Raw genomic sequence first — 24,892 nt, 5'->3', positions numbered from 1 at the left:
ACCTCCTTTGTCCACCCACTTTTCAAACCGAACGTAAACCTCACCGTTCCACCTCAGTATCTCACAATATACTTCGGCGATCCCCCTCACTTGCCTCCACAGTTTATCTTCCTTCACTTTATCTAAATATATGTACGCCTTTATAATTTTTCAACGTTCCCGTCCTAAAACTCCTTTTTCTTTCAAAAACTTCTTAATTGACCCAACACCGTACTATCAATATACATTTTCAGAGACTGAATGACAGATATTACTTGACTGCTATTCTATATTATTTTTGCTATTCATCGTTATTTTTTCTTTCCTTATAGGAAGTACGAACGCTCAATGAGAGAATGCCGATCGCTTTAGCTTGTCACTTCCTAGTTCTGCTTATAGCTGGCATAAAAGGGAATGAATTCGTACTCGAACAATATGGATTATCCATAGCCAAGCTTAAGTCTGTGATCAATTAGGAAAGTATGTAATTCTTACCCTATAGACTCCATTTAGACTTTTCAGCAGTACACCTTCCGAACGATACTTGTGCTGGATATGAACAATTAGTGTCACTTTTACATGATAAAGAACGGCAGTTTACTAATAAAATCAAAGATATAATACCTTGCGATTTTAAAACAGGGTCTTCCAAAAGACCATGGCTGATGATCTTTAACCTTTTACTTGGACTTGGAAATTTCGGACTTAGTGGATATAGTTTATATGAAGTTCATAAATTAAAATCACTATTAGTCAAATGCAGGCGCAGAATGCTTATCTAAATTCTCAAATACAACAAATTAAGACAAGTAATTTTGAACTTACACATTTAGTAACAAACTTTTCAGTGGCAGTCGAAAAATTGATAACCGAAACTCATCATAATATTTTACAATTAGTACAACGGCCACAAATGAACGTTTTCTAATAGCTCTTCTTAATTTCCAAGTATTAGAAAAACACTTTGATGCTATAATACAGAGCATTCTTCCGAATAAGGTTAATGATGTTTTAATAAAACCTGCTTTGGCCAAAGAAATGACTAAACAAAATATAAACCTAAGAGGCACACTCACGGAAAGGGATCTCAGACTATTTTATCAATATTCAAAAACATTTTTAATCTCCTTTGACCCAGAATCTGCCAATTTAGATATTATAGTACAAACCCCAGTTGTACACAACAACGATTATCACAATTTATACAAAATTTTTAATAATGTATTTCTCACCAACACAGCTTATATACGTCTTCAAACTCTTGAACATGCAATTTATACGAACCAAGAAACCCATGAATTGGACTTATTACTCTATCAGTCTCATAATATGTTTTCTATATGCAAACTAAAAGTACAACCACGATCTCAAATAACATACTGTCTATATAATTTAGTTTTTCGCAATTCAAATAATAGCTGCCATCTCAAACCTACTTTATCACGAACTGAGGTATTTTACTTATATACACCTATGGGACTTCTCTCACAACTCGTAAGCCTGTTAAAATTGCATTTCAAAGGAACCTTATGTTAGCTGCTGACGCTGTTAATCTCTCATCAATTTACTTCTTTAGATACGAACAATTCCAGCGTATAATAACAAATACTCTGAATCTTCCTACTAGAACATCGGCGAACTTTACATTGATATATAGAAATTTACCGAAAAATCCAAATTTGAATTTTACTTACAATTTCCACAATTTACAACGTACCATTGCTTCCAGAATTCCTTGCTTCAGCATGAAAAGACTTCTTTATTAGATAAGGTGCCGGAATTTCATCTCTCCAGTGCATTTCTATGGACCATACTTCCTATTGCTACTCTCATTATTATATTATTGATTTGTCTTGGAATATTTTTATATTTTGTTTATAAACACCTTCTTCGTAGCAATACCGCATTTTTACTTTTTATAGGATTTTATAGCATTACAGGATACATCCAAAAGATTTATATATATATATCTCATCCAATTCCAATGGAGGCATTTAATACAATTCATACAACTAAAGAGCAACCGATTCCACGGAACCCAACACACCTCACCATAAGTGAACTAATATATGTATATTAACCAGGCCTGTATTTATATATTGTGCACCCCTGTGCTCTAAATAACTTGATGCCCCCGCACAAAATTATGTCTCAAACAAGGAAACAAGCCGTGATTTTGCAAAGAAGGAGCTCTTGTTGACTAGCAGTTCAGGTATTACAGGTTACAAAATTTACAACGTAATTTTAAATGGCCTGATGATTATGATGTTCTGTTCTGCCCGAAGATAGGTGTTTGGCCTGAAGGTCCCTGGGCAAGATTAACAAATGGTAATTTGCCATTGCCTTCCATGGAATGATGATGATGACGTACTAAGGACAGGACCTACAGCTTAACTTGGGATCCGAACCATTGTGTTCTCACTGGGAATCGAACCCGGGACCCCTTGATCACAAGGCAACGACCTTAATTACTCATCCATTGGCGACACATTCTGTCAATATTGGCATGTATTTTATTCATGTAGATTTTAATTTACTGTTCGGAGAAAATGCATTTTATTAATTCTTAATCGACCGTTGTATTACTTTTCTATTTCGTAATTTCACTGGAATTATGGTTGAATTTCTTTAATGTTTACTCTTATCATTGTAATAGTAAAATATGAAATTTAAAAATCTAGGCACTGCCTTAACATTGTTTATTTTGAACTTATCACATAATTAAAGATTAAAGTGATTTTATTACAAATCATTTTATAAAACTTCATATGTAAAAAATTATACAGGGTGTCCAATATACAATGCAACCCGGAGTCTGGAATAGTAGAACGCTTGAACCGGAAGCGGTACACAAATAATGGTTATACCAAAATAAAGCCTTGTTCATGCATATATTTTATACTAGGAAGCAATGGCTAGGAACACTGCTGTTCATTGAAGCAAAACGCTTCCAGAATCTGGCGTAGAACTGACAATTCAGTTCTAGCAATGTTGCCGGGTGAATTTAAGTAAAAGTTTTATCATGATAATTTCAAAGTTTGTTTTTCACTCTTTTCAGGAATTGCATAATATAGAAACATCCTTAACACACCTTCTGAAGCACTGAAACATCAGCACTGTTGAAAATTCAGAATGTTAATTTATGAAAACCACGTTTTCCCTAGTAACCCCTTACAGAGGCATTATCCGTTTAGTTATCGGTAATTCTTTTTTCCATTCCATAATTTCCAAGCTATTCCAACTTTACAAACCGAAAATTAACGGCAGAACATCTATACGTATAAGTTATGAGTCAATTTACGTGTATTGTAAAAAAAATGATTTACACTTTAAGTTACATGTGGTAACACTGTGTGGTTCCTAGTGTACTTCAATGGTTGCTTTCTAGCTTAAAAATATTTGAATGAACAAGGCTTCATTTTTGGTATAACCATTATTTGTGTACCGCTTCCGGTTCAAAAGTTCTACTATCCCAAACTCCGGATTGCATTGTATATTCTACACCCTGTATTAGTGTACATAATGAGTGTGAATTCTTTCACAAGTTTTTAAGCTACTCGAATGAATAAGACAAACTCTTTCCAAAGTATTTGCAAATAAACTTTTTCTCCTGTATACATCATATAACGGCACCAATTTTCATGATGTTCAAGTCCATTCTCACCCCTTGGGGTGGGGTGGAAAACGATCACTTTAAAAATAAACAAATAAGCTAGCTAATTATTAACTACTGTAATTAGAGCGAATTAAACACATTATCATATATTCTTGCGCTTGGGTGAGTCTCTGCAGTTGCTAGTTTTATTAGTACTTTATTGTAAATCTTTAAACAAATCCAAAATTTTGCCGCCCCTTATATTCTGCCGCCCTGTGCTCGAGCATAGAATAGCACTTACCTAAATACGGGCCTGATATTAACACCAAAGTTTAAAATAGCTCTACCTCGAGGGAAATGAAGTGACATAAAAAAATGTACCAATCCTGCCTGTGATTAGGAAATAACTGTTTAGTGCTTTCTTCCCCTGCCTTAGTAGTGCTCTGAAAAGTGAAATTTTAGCAGTGTTATCAGAGTTATTAGTGTTTTCATTGATTTTTTGTGTGTGATCCCTTAGTGTTGCCAACCCCCATAAGAAGAAAAATAACAATTTGGCTTAATTGTTAATGTCCCACATGATGCTGTGTATAAACAATTCTACACGCCAGTGTTTACAAACACCACCACGTAGTTTAGCAAGAGGATTCCACACACCAGAGGGATCTACTATCACCTGTTGACAACGGGCGTCTGGCCTCTCCCACGGAGCAGACGATATCAAAGGAGCAGCAGCGCCACCGCTACCCAAGGACCTCTATAAACTGGCTGGACGACGAGCTTTCTGGTGTCCCTCCTACTGTTTGCCTCGGAACATTAGGAGTAACCTAACCCCAGGACCTCTAGTCTGCTTCGGGACTACGCCTATCCTATTTCCTGGCTTAGCCTGCTTCGGGGGTCTGTCTGGGAATCCTAACCTCAGTCGCTTAACCTGCTTCGGGACTCTGTTGGCGACTAACCTACCCAATGCTTGCTTCGGAGCTTTGGCACCTAACTCCACTCTGCTTAGCCTGCAGACATCCTGTCTGCGACCTTACGGTCAAAGACCACCTATAACTAACATTTGATATTAAAGAGATTAATTTGTACAGTATTTTGTGAAAATACTTTTATACAGAAATTTTATAATAAAATTGGTAGTGGGAGGTCGATTCCGAACACTCTTTTTATTAACACTCTACCTATAACCTATATAGGGCAAAGTTTTACAATATACAAAGCATAGCTTATTTAATACATACATGGGGTCGCGGTGGCTCAGTAGTAGAGCGTTCACTTCTGGTGCTTGGGGTCCCGGATTCGATCCCGACCCCTGCCAAGCGAACTTTGTGATGGACAAACATCGTGTGCGTGAATTTTCTCTGGGTTGTCCCGTTTCCCCCCACTTCCTTCATTCCACCATTTCATTCATTTCTCATAATCATCATCTCCTTTAGCCTAACCGGCATAACCGTGGAACGTAAAACTCAAAGATTTCATTTCATTTTTAATACATACACAAATTATTCTGTTTCCACCTCATCTATTGCTTTCCATTATAGAAATATACAAGAAACATTGCCGATATGGTAGCAGTCTAAAGATAATATACATAAATAATAGTGTAATGGCTATCTAGAAACAAATATAATAACCTCAAATATACTAAATGTTTAAGTTCCAATTGCGATTTGCTTTTAATTATATTGAGTAAAAGTTTGCGGGTATTGCTAAGCACACTTTGAATGTTTTCCATTGTACAATGGAAGCCATCAGGTGTGATTAAAACAGCAGTTACTCCAACAAAATAAAAACTACTAAGGAATGTGTGGATTTCCATTGAAAATTTCACTACTCATAAATAGTTGGAGAAATTCGTGAGTTTATGTAAATAACTCAACAACATATTCGTATCATATTTTAGAAACAGATTTTCTCAAACATTATAATAATATAGTCGTTCAACATGATTTATAGTAATGATTTCCCAAATTTATCTTAACTTCTAGCAAGTAGTACAATAATTTTTCGTTTATAAAGTTATTCTTTAACATACATTGAAACTAAAATTTTATGAATGTTTTCTATACTTACCTTATTATACAACCTTTCATATTTTTTCGTTAAATAAAATTATATCGATTCCTAATTACTGTATTTTATTTGCTTCAGATTCAGAGGAAAATGAATGCTCTAAGTATGAAATCTAACTCTACACGTAGGAATCTAGATGCTTGTATTCTCACAACTAAAGAAAAACTGAGGAATCCTTTCCGTGCATCAGAAACTAATTTGTTGACTGGAATACACGACAGAAATCCACTTGATACAGACGAAGAATTATATGACAGTAATAACCTTAAGCCATCTATAACCAGCAGGCAATGTAACATAGAAGTTATAAGACCACTTCCTACAGATACACAAACAATTGTCAATGTAGAACTAACTATTGTTGGAAGAGTTATAGAAAGAACGGAGAAATCACAATGTATTTGCAGTGAAGACAATACGACTTCCAAGATAGAGGAAACTGAAGATATCGTGCTTTTCAAAAGCAGTGAGAGTGATGAAACAACAGTAATAAAATCACCTTCACCAATCTGCTATGCTGCTGGTCCATATATAATATGGCCACCAGACAATCTAGACGATGATATTAAAATAGTTGAAACATATCGGTTGGAAAGTGATCTGGATTATGGTGAGTTCTTTCTAAATCCAAACACTGAATCTCGGGAAGAGCGCTTGAGTTCAAAACCATCGATATTTAAGTCAAAATCGAGTGACCCAAATATACTGAAATTATCTAAAGCAGAAGAAGATGGAATTAGAATAATTAAATATCCTCAACCTGAAGAAGAAGTAATACCAAAGAAAATATATATGGAGGGTCAAGACGTAGGAACAAAGAAAGAACTTGTTGAATTTGTACTCAAACATCGTGCTGAAACTACTGATGCCACCCTACAAACGGTGGAGCAAACAAAAGATGCCAACCCGCCTTTATATTTATTTCAGTCGATACCTGAGTCTTATCCGAAATACCAAGAATCCTTATACAAAACAATATCATCAGAGTATAATCAAGAATCAATATCGTGTGATCCGGAAAAAGAAGAATCCTTACACAAAATGGCATCATTAAAATATTCTGAAAGAACGATATCTCCAAAACCCGTACGCAAGTCAATATCATCAGATTCCTGTCAGAAATCTAGATCGCCCCTCGTATTACAACTAGACACCTCTAAACATGTTGAAGAAATGAATGCTGAAGACGGAAACAGATGTACTTGTGTCATTACATGTTATCGTGGAATAAAAAAGAGTCCTATGACAATTAAGGTCTCAGCTATGGAAGTGAAGGAAGGCATGGTTAAATTATTAATTTCTAAAGAAGGTGAAGAAGAAATAATACGAACGATCAATATAACGACTTCTGGTAGATTCAGTTCAATTGACGTTTTACCTCAGGAGCGGGAAAAATTTGCAATCAGTATGACATCTCGTGAAGCTTTTGGTCCACAGGATACTTCGGCTTCAAAACATACATCGTTCTCTCCGGAAGATTCATCCAGTAACAACCAAAGAGCATCTGATACATCAGGAAAACAGACAAGTGACCCTGAAGATCGAAGAAAGCCGGAACAGGGTCTAATTAAATCTATCTTATTATCATGTGTGTGTAAAGCTCAGGATTGTATCTGTTTCCTGCTCTCTCACCAGAGTGACGTCGTCTTGCAAAAAATATTGAAAATCCCAAACGTAGTGGAAGAAATCGAAGAACTCGGTAGTAAAAGCTATGAGACGTCGGAATACGAATTAAGAGCAACTGGAACAGATTCATTATCACGTACGAAAGTGAAAAGTGAAACCAGTGAGCCGGAAAAAAAATCTACTCAGGGAGACACTTCCGTTGCTTCTTCTAAACGAAAAGTGTCTTTTCCTTCTGAATTGGTAACGTATCCTTCTGAAGCACTAATGGCAGTGACAGTTTATCCTGACTTTGAATCGTCTGAAGTTCCTGATGAAAAAGAGATAGCAGTGACAATTTATTCTGAGTCATCAGACTTTTCACCTACGCCATCGAGAGGCAAATTAGCATCGAAACAAGAAATGAGATCTGCTTCTCAGCAGACAATGGAATATCTTTCGAAACGAAAGGTGATATTTGATAATGAACGATCAGTGAATGTTAGCACCAAGCAGGTCCCTTCTAAGCCCACCGCAGAACCTTCTCTTGAAAGCAAGAAAGCAAGAAATCATGTGAAAGAAATTAGAAGTGATGTTCATTTTGCACCACATGAAAGAAAAATACGAAACTTAGCAGCAAAGGTTCTATTAAAGAAATCCAAGGGTTGTGTCCAGTCTCGCGTTCAAAAAGAAAGGAAGCGTATTCTTATCTATCAAAAAAGACCAGGAATAGCAGCAGAAATAAATCAACCATCTATTCAGTTAGATGTACCTGAAATCAGTGTTGACGAAGAAAATGTGACAACTTATAAACCTCCTTCTGAACAAAGACCTAGTCGTGGTGAGTTCCCAATATCATATACCCGTGAAGAGGATAGAGAGTCTTCAGAAATGATAATTGAATTAGATGCTTCTACTGTATTGAGCTCGGAAGAAGAAGAAACTGACAAAGAAGAAAAAGAAGAAGAAGATTATGAAGAGGAATTGGAAATAAATGAACCTACATCAATCGATAAAATGTTGCCAAAAGAACCACCGGAACAAGGTGAGTATTGTAATGATAATGATATGGAAGAGGATGACGAGGAAACATTGTCAGAATCAGATGAATCTATAACAGAGGACGAGATTACATCACCTGCAACTCAAAGAGAATTACTGCGAGCTTTTCTGAGTTCAAAGCCTTCCACACCTACTTCATATTTCGGACGCCATCTAATTGAAGACAGTTTAATTGATATACATCCAAGACCAATGTATACAGATATTTGTAATCAAGATTATCATTACAATGAAGAGTTTGCAGAAGTTGCTTTCCTGCGAAAAGTAGCAAGAAATTTTATTATAGTAGGAAAACAAGGATCAGGGAGAACAAAATTGGCAGCTTTAATTTCAAAATTTTGGGGAGTAGTACATTTGAATCGTAAGTACATGTTTTGATACATTATTTTTTTCTGTAACACTTAACCTTTTTTATTTATTTTTCCTTGTTTTTTCTAGGATATCGAGTGTAATTCTTATAATAATTAATTCTGTATGTTAAATTTTGGATTAATTTCAGAAAATATAGCGTTTATAAAGATTTTTCTGGCAAAAAGAAACGAAAATAATTCGTGCTCTCTTTATTCTAGACAAGCCGATTCAAAAAATATTAATATACTTCCAAACGTTATACAGGGATCCAAAGTGTTCAAAAACATGTCCTTTTGAAGTAACTAGAAATACACCTTAATTTCTAGCTCGTAATAAAGAAAGAAAATAGTTCTTCCACGTTCCGAATTCGGATCCGAATGATAGAGTGTTTAGGATACAAACGTCCAATGCTTATAAATGGCAAATGACTGAAGATGGCAAAGGCTGTACCCAGTGGAGCTTTCTACTTTCCCCACAGGGCTTCTATCATTGGTATAAATGAAAAATTTTGTTATCTGATATATCATTTAAAAATCGCGGAAAAACAGAAAACTTTTGAACGGAAATGTTCGTGTATTCAGGGCCGGCTTCAGGTGGTGCGGAGCCCGATTGGGAACATTTTGCGAGGTCCCATATTTACCTGCAGCAAAGTCTATACAACCTATATATATATATATATATATATAGCGCTCTCTCTGCTGGTCTAGTGGTTAGCGCGTGCGCCTGTGGTGTACATAGTCACGAGCCCGATTCCCGGTTGGAGAGTACACAAAATTTAATTTTCTAATCACTCCTTTTCATTAATAGCCATCTCCTAAGAACAAATCCTGGGACCAACAGCGTACGCAGGAATCTTTTTCGGGGGGGATTCAAACTCAATATGAGGGTATTTTATATTGAAAATCCTAAAATTGTCCCTAAAATTAGGCTAAATTTACACAAAAGTCGAAATTCCGGGAAGAGGTCAGGATCTCCAGGACCCACTTTCTGCGTACGTTCCAGCCTAGGACGCTAAATAAAAAAATATATATCATTTTCATTTCATTTCAAAACTTTAATAGAGATTTTGCAGTCAGCATGCATGACAATCAAAATATGTGGTTAAATAGTACGTGCAAGTTAATAAACTAAACATATATAAGGAACATTTCAATATAAAATTATATATATGTAAATCTACAACTAGCAATATTAGTATATCATATCTGAAAAGTATCTAGTAATAATATTGCTTGTTTTAGTGATTATGAAATGATTTATTTAAACAATTAATTTAATTTAGTTCAGAAAAGACAAAACAAGACAAGAAGTGTTGGTTCATCCCTGCGAAGCAGGGCCAGAACGTCTAGCCCTCGGGCTACTTTGTCCAGAGAGAAAATTGTTGAATGGTCTATGGGCCTTCATTATGGACTGGTCCCATTTTCCTTTATAATGTTTTTCCATCTGCAAGATGTTCTGGTGAAAATACTCACCCTGTTAATTGCTTATAGCAGCTAATTCTTCAGAGAAATAACTCGAATGGAAATGCATACAGTGAATGAATTCTAAAAAACAAATTTCACCATTGTGCCTCACAATTTTTGAAGAAGGTTCTGTACACGTATTTCATAGTTTTACAAGTAAACCTATCTATTTCGAAATCTAGTTTCTTGATCCAACTTGGCAGTGAAGTGTGGAATGTCAAGAAACGAGCGTAAGCAAAGTTTAAAGTGCTTCCGTTCATAAAGAAGGACGCAGTGGCTAAAAACCTGATTGATCAGAATACGCCATAACAATGTGTTTCCAGTTTGAAAATTTCATTTTATTTGTAAAACAGGTAAAGGGATGAAAAACTAAAGCACATTAACGGACACTGGGACGAAGAGACATCTGTTTGAGGGTATGCTTATCATGGCCGCTATTTTGAAGTCGGCCATCTTGTACATCGCTCGACTATTTTAACTAGGAAGGGAATCATGTAATATATCAAACTGGGCTAGAATTTTACAGAAATACAATGGTGAAGTCTATGTTTGCATAAATCTATATTTGTAAGGCACAATGAAATGCACATTGGTATGAATTCTTTGTTTCAAAGATTTCTTAACAGCTGTATCTTCTGAAAAGAATTCAAGTCTGGAAACCTATGAGATATCGTAGGTAGCTACTTGTGAAAAGTATAACTACCTTGAAATCGTTATCAACTGAAGACAAAATGAAATGGTGGTGGGACGATCACAAACTATAAGGAATTGACGGAAGATGGATGACATATTTTCCATTGGATTATTCGAGTTAGAAGGCAAACCTTCATAAGCAGCCACCTATTCAGTACGCACTAGTATACATTCGGTTTTCCTGACTTGATTTTTAAAAATACATCCACGGGATTTTTCGCAGGAGAGGACAAAGTGTGTTCTCTGGTTTTGTATTTTTAATATAGCTATAATAAGAGAAAGAATATGCAAAGAAGTCGCACTGAGGCTGATCTATTTGATTCCATCTTGGTATTCACGGTAGTATCACATGCAGGGGTAAAAGTGGATCTGGAAAGGTAGGAGACGCATGAAGTTATGCCGTCCCCCTGCCTACCTTTGCCCATTGTGATTTTGTTAGAAAGTAGGGGACGCGACGGATATTTCCTGGAAGCGGGGAGAAGGCGTTATGCCGCGTTCCTGCAACTTTTACCCCTGATCACATGGCATAATCAGTAAGAACGCCAGAAACTTTTACTTTGTGGGGTGTTCAAAATAAAAGAGGGTATGCACCAAGAATAATGGTATACATTTTTACACAAACTCAAAGAAAACAATATTTTGACGCCCAGGGGTGAGTGCAAGGAAATTTGGGGAGTGTTAGGAGTGTTGGTGGTGTGCAGAATACTCCCTGGACATAATATATATTTTCACAACTTGTAAACTTTAAAAAAACTACTGCAGCATTAAATTCAGAAAATATTTGCTTATGTCCGGAAATAATATAAACTATTCATTTACTTGTTAGAGAGAAGCCGTACTCTCCCTTGTGGAGTGTATCGATGCACCTATATTGCAATATGTTGTTGTGTGTACTTGACAACAAACAGTAGCAGAGCCATTTTAACGGTACCATAGCCAGTTGGCCGGGGGCCCCGCAAGCATTGGGATTCCCGCGAGCAGAATGGCATGTATTAATTACACGTATTAGGATAAAAATTTAGTTATAGGGATCACAGCGCACTTGTTTGCTCTGGGGCCTAATAAGCTATTAAAACGGTACTGGAGAGTAAATTAGACTTTAGAATACAGTAGATAGCTCTAGCGCGGGGCCCGAGTGGGAGCAATCGGTCCTATCGGCTTAAGGCCAGCCCTGCGTGTAGGATGCTCTTAACGAATACTGGGAGATATAGAGATGTAAGTTAACAATTAAATGAGGTGGGATAACTTTAATGTGTTCATCCGTTTTATTCAGGTTTGTTTCTTGACGTTATGACTAATATCTCAAAAGTTAAAATTAAAGCTTCATGGTTTCTATTTCGTGAACGAAAATTATTAAAAAAATAATAAATAAATAAATAAATAAATAACAAAACAAACAGTAGTTCATTTAAGGAAAATTCGCATATTTTCTGAACTAAAAACACTCATTTCTCGCCTATTTATGTCGATATTTCCCTTATAATTTGTAGATTTCATCAACCCTTGACTAGCGTTATTACATGCCTCACAGGTGTCAACATGTCATCCAAATACAGTAGATAGGATCCATTGTATGGTTATTATCATCCCTGGATTCAAAACGAGCAATTACAATGGCAGTACTCAAATTCCTTTAGGGCCATTTAAATCTAGAGATAGCACAAGGCTTTGTGCCAGGTTTGCACATAAACGAAGTGTGTTAAGTATATGACTGGTAGAAACACATTCCATGTTCGTGCAGAGGGATTACACAAAGAAAAAGCAATGAAGCACAAGTTTGCTCCGGCTGTTACTTGTCACAAGTGGATTATAAACAAAAAGTCAATAATTATGTGTCTTCAATAAACAATCACGAAATTTATTTACTTTCCACGTAGAACAGCAACCTCACACGCCAACCGCAAACAATTTAAGAGTATACGTCTGCAAGAATGGAATGGGTATCTAATTTAGAACGCCTAGTTTAATACACTCTAAAAAGTATTTTATTTTTAGAAAATGGAAAACATCTTTACACACATCAGGTAAAGGTTCTGATTAAATATGAAAAATAACGTCCGCTATATGTCCTCCACTACTTAGTCCGCAGCACCGCACTCTCTTGATGAAATTCTTAAACACTGTTTCACACATGTGCCTATTGAGGTAGATAACGTTCAAATTCCTCTGTACGTTCTTGCAATGATTTGGGTTTTGCGTAAACTCGTGATTTCAGAAAGCCACACAGAAAGTAGTTAGAATGAGTAAGGTCACATGACCGTGTGGCCAACTCTGATCACCGTTGCAAGATAGTACTCGGACCGGGAATTCCCCATGAAGCAAAGCAACTGTGTCAGGCAGTACCATTTGTTGAAACCACCCAGATACGTTGAATAGCAATTTGTTGCAAATGCGGCCACTGTCTCTGAGATCGTTCTCTGTTAATTGTAACTGTGTTTCCATCCTCATCTTGAAACAAGCAAAGCCCTATCACTTCACCAACTGAAACTTACACCACACAGTAACTCGTTGTGGATTCGTGGGTTCAATTGTCTCTCTTTCATTTTCCGAGGATTTTATATCGCTCAATTGCAACATTTTTGTTTGTTTATAACACCATTCACATAAGAATGTGCTTCTTCACTAAACATTACGTTTCTTTAAAGATTTTCATTTCCGCAATCGGAAAGTCTATATTTATATATATCATAAATACTATCACAAGTTTGAATGTGTATAACACAGAGAGTATTAACACCAAGGCAATTTATTTTGGTCATATTTTACATTGATATGTTGTACACCGGACGCACGAATCATTTTCGATATGTCTCTTTGATGCAGGCGCGAAGTCTGTCCGTCCACTGGTCAATGGCATTACACGCCACGTCCATGGGAAAATTGTTCACTGCTCGAGTCAAGGATTGTTTCAGACTGTCAACAGATGGATGCCGTTTATGGCAGACCTTTGCTTGAAGGACTGCCCAAGTTTGTAGTCCAACGGGTTAAGGTCCGGGCTGCCAGAAGGCCAATTAGCGGTAGAAATGAAGTCGGGGACGTTCCGTGCCAGCCACTCCTTGGTTGTCTTCGCTTTGTGACCTGGAGCAGAATCCTGCTGGAAGGTCCACCTTTCTCAAAGGAGCATGGTAGCAGACAGTGGTTTCACTATAGGTGTTAGCACTGTGTCCTGGTACACCTTGGCAGATGTTTTAACACCTTTTTTAGTAAAAATGCAGCTGGGTTGTGCCTGAGTAGCTCACTCCCCACCAAACCACCACTGGGGCAGGATGATGTGTCCTCTGAACCCTTGGAGCTGCCTCAGCAGCTGCAGTAGATGACGTGAGAAGGGCGCCCATACAAACGGAAATATAAATACACACACACACACATATATATATATATATATATATATATATATATATATATATATATATATATATATATACTTTGAAATAAAGTATGGGTGCAATTTTATATCAAAATCGCCACCAAATTTGTTTCAGTATTGACGTAAATAGCTATTTTGTTTCAACCTCGAATCGAAATCCTCTTTACTAGAGAAAAACTTTTTAGTTCCTGTAATAACATTTCTGTCAAACAAAAAAAAAAGCTAAATATATCAATAACTTAATATAGCTCTATGGCCTATGGATACAGGAGGTTGAGTGCTCGACACTGATTACGAAACCTCTCCAATGATTTCTGTCCTTATCCAACTAGATCCAGTTTCTACTTTATATTCCAATCTCTGCGAGAACCATTTTAATATTACCCTCCCATCTGCACCTCAGTCTTCCTATTGGTCGTTTTCCTATTAGGGTTTCCAGGTAGAGCTTTGCAAGCGTTTCTAATTTCTTCCATTCTGGCTACATAACCTGCTCATTTGAGCCTCCTAGACATAATCACCCTAACGATGTCTAGTAAACCTTATAAATTATGCACTTCTTCCTTATGAAGTTTCCGCCATTCTCGTTTCCCATTCTTAGTTGTTATGGTTTTGGTCTGTTAATAATGATCCTAGATATTTGAAAGTTTCCACTTTGTAGAAAGTAAATATTATTTGGTATTTTAACGCATCCATAAAATGCAGTATTACGATCCCACAAACTTCCATGTATTTAGTTAAGTACATATCCCTGCAATCGGTAATTAAGATTTCTACATTCCTTTCTATTGCACTATCATCCCCTATTAAATTTACATCATCAGCATAACTTGGTAAATACAATTGAGCTCTAGGACCTGGTTGCTTTCTTTGATTTTCCTTATAGTCTTCTCCAGAACAAACGTCAATAATAATTTGGAATTCATTTAAACATACCTTAATATTATTAATCTAACTTTTCGGTATTACAAATTATGTAAGCATGTTGTACAATGTTTCCCTCTTACCCGAATCTAAAGTCAATAATTGATGTGCCAGGATATTGTATTCCCATTTCTTTTCAAGTGTTAGTCGAATGGTAAATATCCGGACGATAGTTGATCGGTTTTACCTAAATCAGCTCTGAATCTACAATAATTTAATCTGTGTATGGAGTCAATCTTGCTGATAGAATGTTTAAGAGGATTTATTGGAAGTTGACAGGAGAGGGGAAATGCCTAATTAATTCTTACAATCAGTTTTGTTGCTTTTCTTCTGAACTGGAACATTGATTGATTCTTTTCACTCTTGTGGTAATTTCTCCTTGTTCCAGATAAGGATAATGAGTTTGTGTGTCTTCCTCTACTATTTTCCCCCTCCAGCTAAAATTAAGTCAGCCGGAATTCCGTCTACACCCGGAGATGTGTGTTTCTTAAATATTTTTAAAGTGATTTCTATTTCTGTCTGGTTAGGTTCTGGAATATACGGTTCTGCTGTATGCATTTCACTTCCTCCACGAACATTAGTTTTTGGCTTTCTGTTAAGCAAATCGTCAAAGAAATCTTTTCATCTATTTAAGATGTTATCCTGGTCAGTGAGAACTGTTCCGTTGTATTTCTTTAATATATAAGCGCGTGGTTAATAGTCTTTCTTAAGTTCGTTCATGCATTTATACGTGTCCCGAATGTTTTCTTTTTTACTATTATCTTCAAGTTAGTTAATTTTAGCTTTCAAAAATCGCGTTTCTTTGTTTTAGAAGTTTTCGAAGTTTTCCGCCAAACGACAATGAAATTTTATGTAGTTATTTCGTTCGGACTAGCCAACGCTGTTTCTTCTGTTTTCTCTTCTCCGTTAGTTTAATGCATTTCTGGTCAAACCATGTTTTTTCCTATGTATTTCTGCGTGCCCTAAATTTTCTTTTAACCCTTTCAGACCTGTTTTTTTTATGCTTGAAAAAAATTATTTGTTGTGGTTTTTAAACGCACTGGGGTCTTCTGATGCCATTTTGCTTGAAATTTTGTTTTTGTTACCCATAGTTCTCCAGATATTTTATGTGCATAAATGTGTACATCTGGACTCCACTGACATATAAATTTTTAGTTTTTGTATAGCATTGGTGTCCCGTTGTACACATTTGTGTACATTAAATATTTAGAAGGCTATCGGTCACACTGATATTTTTTAAAAATAAATAACCGGTGAATCTTCCTCAGTTTCATCTTCAGATAAATCGAAATCAGGAATGTCACCTTTCTCCAACATATCTAAAATTTTCTCCGTGGAGAGAGATGGGCTGCTACCAGATGGTTTATCCATGATTCTAATTCGTGTACACACTACCTCAATGTACCATACAATTTATAAGAAAATTTTGGTCTCATGTCGTTGATATAAGTCCGATCGAAGCTAAAACAAACCAATTCTTACTAATATTATCACCCAAAAACACATACTCAATGAGCTTTCATTGATAACGCATCTGTTCATTACGATTCTCTTGGGCACAATTGTGTACATTATATTTCAAGAACAAATAGAGTTATAACGAATTGCTTGTCATATTTGTAATTTTACCACAAAAGATAACAGATATTCACAAACACACGCAAGCACTTCAAAAAGATAGTTCAGAAACGAGAAACTTCTAATTATTGTAATAAAATCGACTAGGTAGTACCTGTTGATAAAACTGCAACACCATGGACTATTTACAATACTTTTATCACATACTACTCACTAGAGCGAAGCAGCTTCTTGTATAACAGTGAAGCAAAGCTACACAAATGTAAACAATCGGCCTATATGGCCACAACAATGCTTTAAGTAGAATTAATGCAATAGAAATTTAATGTACACAATTGTGACCGCCGGGTCTGAATGGGTTAATGAAATTTTAATGTTATCTGTAATTTCAACCAAGTATCCTGAACACTAGTGCACTCCGAACCTTCTAAAACCGAGAATCTATTCGACACTTCAATCTTGCTCCCCTCTCACCTGACTCTCCTTAAATTTCTTTAAATTAAACCGCCCCGTTTTCAGATATTAGATATTTCATTTATTCAACGATAGTCTCTCTCTTATTATCGCTGCTACCAGGTGATAATCAGTATCACAATTAGCTCCTCTGTACGACTGAGCATCAGTTGTGTTAGACTGCTTTCTTCTGTCTACTAAAACGTGGTCAGTTTGATTATGTTTTCCCATCCGATGAAATCGAAGTATATTTATGAATATCGCGATATCGAGTTTTGTAATCTTCACGATAAGGTTTCTGAATGTTGCAAAGTTCACGAGTCTAACGCCGTTGCCACAACCTTCCTTATGTAGGCATTTATTCCCTTTAATCGGTTTGAAAATACCCTCTCGTCCTATATTCGCATTGACACCGCCTAACAGAACTTTCATATGGTTTTGCGGGAGGTGATCAAATACCCGTTCTATTCTTTTGTAAAAACTGTCTTTTATATCATTATCCTTATTTTCTGTTGGGACATGCATTTAAAACAATAATATTGCACCACCAACCCTTAAGAGAAGTAAAAGAAAATCTATCATTAACAAATTCAACCTTGCAAATGCTTATATTATTCGTTTGTGAACGAAAAGTCCTGTTCCTAGTTGGTAATTCTTAATTCGTTCCCCGTAAAAGAACGTAAAATGTCAAGACTTGACTCCTCCATTTCTTTCTCATCTTACTTCCTGATATCCCAGGTCCATCCTCTATTACTAAATTCATTTGTTACAAATTTTAACGCGCCTGCATTATAGAGACTTATAGGTGTATTCCATATTCCAAATCTCAAATCGATTTTACTTTGCTGAATTCGTGCAAAGTAATCAATTCTGATCCGAGGATTCTGCGAATATATCTGAACAAGACTTTTTTTACAGGATGAGGTTCTTAGTCCCAAATCAAATCTCCAAGCTTTTCCAGAATAACTAAGAACACGTGCATTTCAGGGCGAATGTGCTACTATTATCAACTTACAGACAGAAAGAACACAAAGAATATAACAAATTATTTAATATTACGGTGATTAAAAACTACATATTACATACTATATTAAGTGCGATTATCTGTGTGCACATGTAATAGGAATACATGCCCTACGCAATAACTTCGAGAGTTGTTTGGTAACTTCACATTTCAGCAGACATGTTTGGAAGTGTATTCATTGTAGAATAGCAGAATAACAAGTATTTTAAAAGGAACATAATGTAACCGCACAACAGTAAAATTATTGCTTTGAAATTATTTCTATTATACCATGGACGAACAAATCATAAAACCTTCCTGGGGAATTTCTCCTTATTGGGAATCTGTCATAATATAACGAATGAGAAAATCAACTAAAATAATTTGTATAACTTGTTTTCTATAGAAAAATAAAACGGAACATTGACAGAAAGTCATACTCATACTTCGGTAAAAACCAATTATTATGGAAATTGTGAAGACTATAAAATACATATTTCCTCTGCTGCTATTTGATGGATCAAGACGAAAGTTTCAGTTTAAGTTGAACATAAAACAAAACATCTAAATACATTTTATTATTAACCTAGTTAGCAGTGTTGCCACGTAATAACTAAAAGAATCGCGAGAAGGGACTTTTTAGGGAAATTTTCTTAAATATCCAGCAATTATTTTTCCTTTGTACGCAGAAATGGTTCGTTCGTTACGTAAACTGAAAGCCTCCACTCTTCGAAATTGATCGAGGTATAACTTGTTCCAGTGTTGCACTGACGGTTGGAACATTGGCATAAAGTCATACTCGTAGTTTCATAAAAATCTATTATTATGAACTCTGTGAAAACTATAAAAAAAAACAAATTTCTTTTGCTGCTATATGATGAATCAAGATTAAATTTTCAGTGTAAGTTGAACATAAAATGAGACACATAAATATGTTTTATTATTCACGTAGTTTGCAGTGTTGCCACATAATAACTAAAAGAATCGCGAGAAGGGACGTTTTTAGGGGAAAGTTTCTTAAATATCCCTTAATTAGTTTTCCTTTGTTCACAGAAATGCCCCATTCATAACGTAAACTGAGAGCCTACTGTCTTACAAATTGATCGAGGTATAACTTGTTCCAGTGTTGCACTAACGGTCTGATCTACGGTCATTTAAAGAGATCCCATCGATGTCTGTAAATATACACGGGTACTAAAGGGTTAAGGACCCTAGGACCCAGGTGTTGCACTTATATATTGACCAACAACTATTTGTTTGATTGTAAGGACCCTAATGAACATTTCTAATATAGTGTATAAAGTTCCCTAGAGGGGGGAGTTATCACCCCCTTGGCCCTTGTTCTATATATATTTTTAATATCGCACAAATTATATTAATTTATGTTTTAGAGATGAAGTGGAACATTTAGAAGTTTCAGGATTTTTCTGACACATGATGTAAATCCGTGATTTTCTCGGCTAAACTGGAACGTCTGAAGGTAGTGTTGCCTACAGGACTAGAAATTTTAAGAGTTTTGTGGGCAAAACTAGATCCCCTAAGTCTTAGACCTCAGACACTGTTTTACTGTTCCATGATTCCTAGTTTAACCTTTAGGACACGAAGTAACTATATTTAGTTACCTAAAAATAAGGCTTAGGATACGAAGTAACTATTTATAGATACCTTGCAGTTTGCCCACTAAACCTAATTGTTTTTTAACTTTCTGGGTATCACATATATGCACTTGCATGTGTTTTATTCAGGAGACATGCTAAGCAACTGCAGAAGTTGGCGCCGTATCCCAGGCTTTATTTTTTAAAAAAGGCTCCGTAATTAAAAGGTTAAAAAATACTTATCCACTGATTGTCCAAATGGAACGAAGAACATTTAGTAACGTTTAAAGATCGCAAGTTATTACGCAATATACTCCAGTAATAAATATAGTTCAAATGTTGCTATGTTACAACCTTCGTGGACCTCTCGTGACGCAAAAAGATTCTGATAATTTCTAAATGTAATTAAGAAAACAAACAGTAGCTCATAAAGAAGTAACAATCATATCTCTAGTAAAATGTGTCAACGCTTGAATTAATTTCCGCTTTTTATACTAATTTCAGGACCCTGCATCTAATTTAACTATTTCCAATATATCCATCGAGAGAGCGACGGCAAAAGGCACCTCAATATTTTAATATTTGTATTTCTTTATTTTCCAAATTTTAGATAACTTTTCCTTTTAGGTACCTCATGGATGTGTATATTTAAAATAGTTCAATGATTTCAGCATCCTTATATTACTATTAAAAGTACAGTTAGAAATGTATTCAAGTGCAAGAATTTATTACTTATGGCATAATCATTAGTAGTTAGTACATGCATTTACAAAACGAGATAAAAAATCTTTTGGAGATTTGAAACGAGACAAGATATCGTCTTGTCCTAGGCAACACTACCTAGACGAACTACCCACACACTGGCTAAAGGTAAGTTCCACACTTCCACGATTTCGTCACATACGTAGGCGAGTCAAAAATTATGTACTTTTTTGCCATAACTTTTCTTACATCGCACACTTTGTCTTCTGTCTTCGCATATTAAATTGTTATACTGTTGTGGTAATGGTGTGAAAGTGTGATGTTAATTCCTCGATTTTTCTTCCTTCTGTTGGAGATATATCATGACTGCTCCATTAGAAGTTTGCACCAAAGAGGAACAACGAGCAGTGATCCGATTCTTCTTGTAGGAGGGTGTCAAAGAGTCAGACATTCATTGCAGTTTATCACCGCAATATGGGAGAAGTGCACTATTACATAAAACTGTGTTTTTGTGGCTCGAGAAGTTAAAAAGTGGTAGAACAAGTGTAACGCATGAAAAGGGAGCAGGACGGCCATCAACCTCCACTACAGGTGACAACATTCAGCAAGCTCGAGAGATGGTTCTGGCGAATAGGCGAATCACTATCGATGAGGTAGCAGCTGCTCTCAACATCTCTGCTCTGCTCTGCTTTGCGTGATTTGCCTCAGATTTAGACGTGCAAAATGCGGTGCAAAAGTGGCTTCACGACCAACCGAAATCCTTTTATTTGGAAGGAATACGTAAGCTCGTTGACCGTTGGGCCAAATGCATTGATAAGGAGGGAGATTACGTAGAAAAATGATGTGCATAGTATAACCCTAGCTTCATGTAAATAAACTGTAGAATGAAAAGTGTAGATAACTTTTTACTTGACCTCGTACAAGAGATGGTATGGTAGTCTCAAGGCTTCTCCCGATTTCACCTCATCATAAACTTCGGCACAAGCCCACTTTAATTGAAGCTGGTCGACCTGCGGACCAAGTTTGAAAGAAGGTATAATGAAAGATTAAATCCCATTCCTAGTACAGATCGAACTCATACAGTTCAATTAGTATCATAGATGTCCATTCGGTAATGTCAGCTCTTGTGGGCTCAAACTCACTATACCTAATGAAGCTTTCGCTCAAACTATATCAGGCCTGCAGTCAATTGATCTCGCGCTTACTAATCTCATGGACTCACTTACTGAACTCTTGGTTCCCTATCATCATTGGATATCGTTTTTCGTAGTGTTCGTGCTCACTTGGCTCATTGAGGATCAGCTCGAAACTGGTTAAGATCGAGATCCAGGGTTGCGAGTCTGCAACTCTCAGGTTACTACGTAGACACCTTCGTGACTACGTTGCCACGGAGTTTGTTTTCTGTATTAAACAATAAGAATCTAACAATTGTACATTTATCCAGCCTTTTGGATACATATAATTTTAAAAAAAGTCTCATTAATCTCTCAGTAACACTGGAGCGTATGGAAGAAGCATATTTAAACTGTATATCTGTGATCTTCCTCGTGGTTTTGTAGATAGTGTAGCTTTTGGCGCGGACGGAAGCTCATATCAGTCCGCTCCTATGCAAGGTTGGAGTTCCATTTCTCATAGTGCCTTACTGCTGACAAGTACACTAGACTCAAATCCAATCAAAAATCAAAATTATGTACAATCAAATTCTCAAAACATCTTCTTTAAGATTAAAAAAGAAACTCGAATGTGTTAAAGAACTTAGAACGCCATTTCAAACATTGAACTGTGAAAGTCACTACAATGTAGTGTTGTCGAAAGCAGATGAAGAACGGAAGATCACTACATGGCTAGGTTCTGAGCATGTGAAGAAGAAAAGACCATCACCACGTAGGTAGATCGGAAGCATATGAAAAAGGGGAGATTACTACCATGTAAGTAGGTCGCAACTAAGAGCTTGAAATATCACATTTATCAGATACTCCTTTATTTAGTTCTTATACCACGATAAGTGTTCAAATATATTTATATCTTGTTCTACTTTCAGCTGATACTTTAATAAAAAATGAACTGTCAAAGAACACGTTTTTTGGGAAATGGTTTAAACTTCAACTGCGAAAAATAAGCTACATATCAACCAGAAGTGTTTTGGATCTACTTACTGAAAAAGCTCATAACGACGAATGTATACATAGAGGATATGTTTTAGATGACATTCCTTTCCTTCCGACAAATGGTCAACCAGAAATACATGAACAAATTGAATTTGTTGAATGTTGGGAGAATAGACCGGATTTTATCATTTTCATTGAAGTGAGGAAACAGATAAGCTAATTAGTTACAGTGATAATTAATTACTAATATTTAACTTTAAAATGATTTATAACTACATTTAAATAGGTTTAATCAGATAGCAAACATATTTTGCACATTTTAATGTATGCTTCAGACATGAAGCATAAAAGCAGGATGTCTAATTAGTAACTCCGTATTTTCTAAACATTATAACTACTTTATTTATAAAAGGTTTTCTCTGAAATTAGCATATTTAGTAAGAACAGCATTTGAGGTTTTTTTCTTTGCATTTTCTTGGTAGTTTGAATTGAAATGCCGCCTGTGTTAGGTGTGGAAGAGCGAGCCAAAATAGCAGCTCGATATGAGGTTTGTGGATTTGTAGTTCGAGTGCAAGAGTGATGAAGGACTGAATTAAAAATTCATGCACTATTCCATTAAAAGACAATAAAATATTCCCACCAAATATTAATTACAATAGGTAGTGTCGCTGATACAAGGAGATATTGAAGATTTTGCAGTATTCGAAGCAAAACTTATACTGCATACGATACAAAACTAATAGTTCTATAATCCTTATGTGTCTCTGGGTTCAATTTCTTAGCCACCGGTATCATGATTATCTTCAGGAAGTCCTCTGCCCACTCTCCTGTTTCATATATTTAATTGCAGAATCAGAGCATTTCTTTCTTGCCCTCGTATCCTATATTCTTTCCACATACCTTTCCATTCCTAATATCAGATATAACTTTTTCAAACTCATCCCGAAGAATGCTAAACCCTTTATCATCCTCACGTACTTCATTTTTTACATCAACATCTAGGTAATACGTTATATATTTACTCTCATATAAATCCTCAACATATTCTTTCCATCCTTCTAAAACTTCATTCCCGCCGCCTAAAGCATGTTTTCCTTTGATACCTTAATATTTTTCTCACACAACTGCATTGAAATCCCGCATTACAATTACCCATGCTCCCCTCTTCTTCTTCTTGTCTATAATTTCTGCTATTTTCTCAATTTTCTTCTAAATTACTTATTGACTTGTATACGAAGTCGTTGATGTATATATCAGAATTACTTTGTGAAACAAATCCTTTCGAAATAAGTCAAAGTTTCAATTTCTTTAATTGCGATCCTATTTACTCAAAATATATCATGATCATAATATTCGCCGCTATGTTACTTTGAAATTATATGCCCCATTCCTCGGGTGCTCGGTTTATAACTATTATAAAAGATTCGACGTTTGGACTTTTGGACTGTTGCATTCATTGTTTGTAACATTGAATAATATATTTATTATTGTAAGTTTTCTGTTAATGCGTAAATCACAATATCACAAATGTGTAATTATCTCACATAGTGCCATTTGAAAAGATGCATCATATATATTCATGTAAAATTTGAAGACTATATTTGCAGAATAGATTGAAAACATAATATTCGAAGACGATTTCCACTCTTACATTTTGTTGTAACTCTCATAATAATAGAGTTACCCTTTAATAACAGTAAGGGGAGTTTTGAGGCACCCTGTATATATATATATACATCAGGGATATATATACTATGTGATATATATTACTACAGTCCAATAAGTTCTTGGGCTGGATGCACTCTGACTCTAGTGGTGTAGAGGTGTACTACGCTGATAAGTGACGTCCTGGGGAAGCAGTTCGTCTCCTGACCCAACGAGGCAGGTATGTGCAAAGAACTAAACAGACGTACTGTCTCTGTTGTGAAAGGAGTTGAGTACCCGCAGCGGACTTGAGAATGTCGCAGCGTGAGCATCAAACATCAAAATCTGATAAAAACTAAGCAAATGTGCTACAGAAATATTGCAGCTAATCAGGCAAGGGTACAGTGGCATCGCTCTGGGCAAAGGGTAGAAACAGTTTAGAGGATGATGAAATTATTGGTCGGGCAACAACAGTCCAAACTGAACGCAAGATCAAAGAGGTTGCAATAGTGATGCACGCTAACCATTGCCAGTCGTAGACGACGTCGCAGCACCATTACGATCAGCCATGGTACGTGTCAGAACATTTTGATGAATGACTTGAGGATATGGCATAGCACCCAGCACCGTGTGCCAAGCATCCTGACACAAAACCAACGTGCTACGCATTATGATTCGACGGGAACCAAATAAGGTGGGAATTTGT

General features: G+C 36.0%; 1 protein-coding gene across 1 annotated transcript in view; it reads left to right on the top strand.

Moving 5' to 3' along the window:
- LOC145675234 (adenylate kinase 9-like) overlaps positions 1-24,892 on the top strand; it is a 296,882-nt gene that overhangs the window by 21,063 nt on the left and 250,927 nt on the right. The window contains exons 2-3 of the mRNA XM_081745616.1: positions 5,723-8,669; positions 22,476-22,741. Of these exons, the coding sequence (XP_081601742.1) occupies positions 5,735-8,669; positions 22,476-22,741 (3,201 nt within the window). The 5' untranslated portion in view covers positions 5,723-5,734. The remainder of the gene's footprint in view (positions 1-5,722; positions 8,670-22,475; positions 22,742-24,892) is intronic.

The sequence above is a fragment of the Thermobia domestica genome, chromosome 18 (assembly GCF_964235325.1).
Source record: "Thermobia domestica chromosome 18, izTheDome1.hap1.1, whole genome shotgun sequence".
NCBI classification, from domain to species: Eukaryota; Metazoa; Arthropoda; class Insecta; order Zygentoma; family Lepismatidae; genus Thermobia; species Thermobia domestica.
Note: the sequence above shows the minus strand (reverse complement) of the source record. Positions and strands in the feature narration are given on the sequence as shown.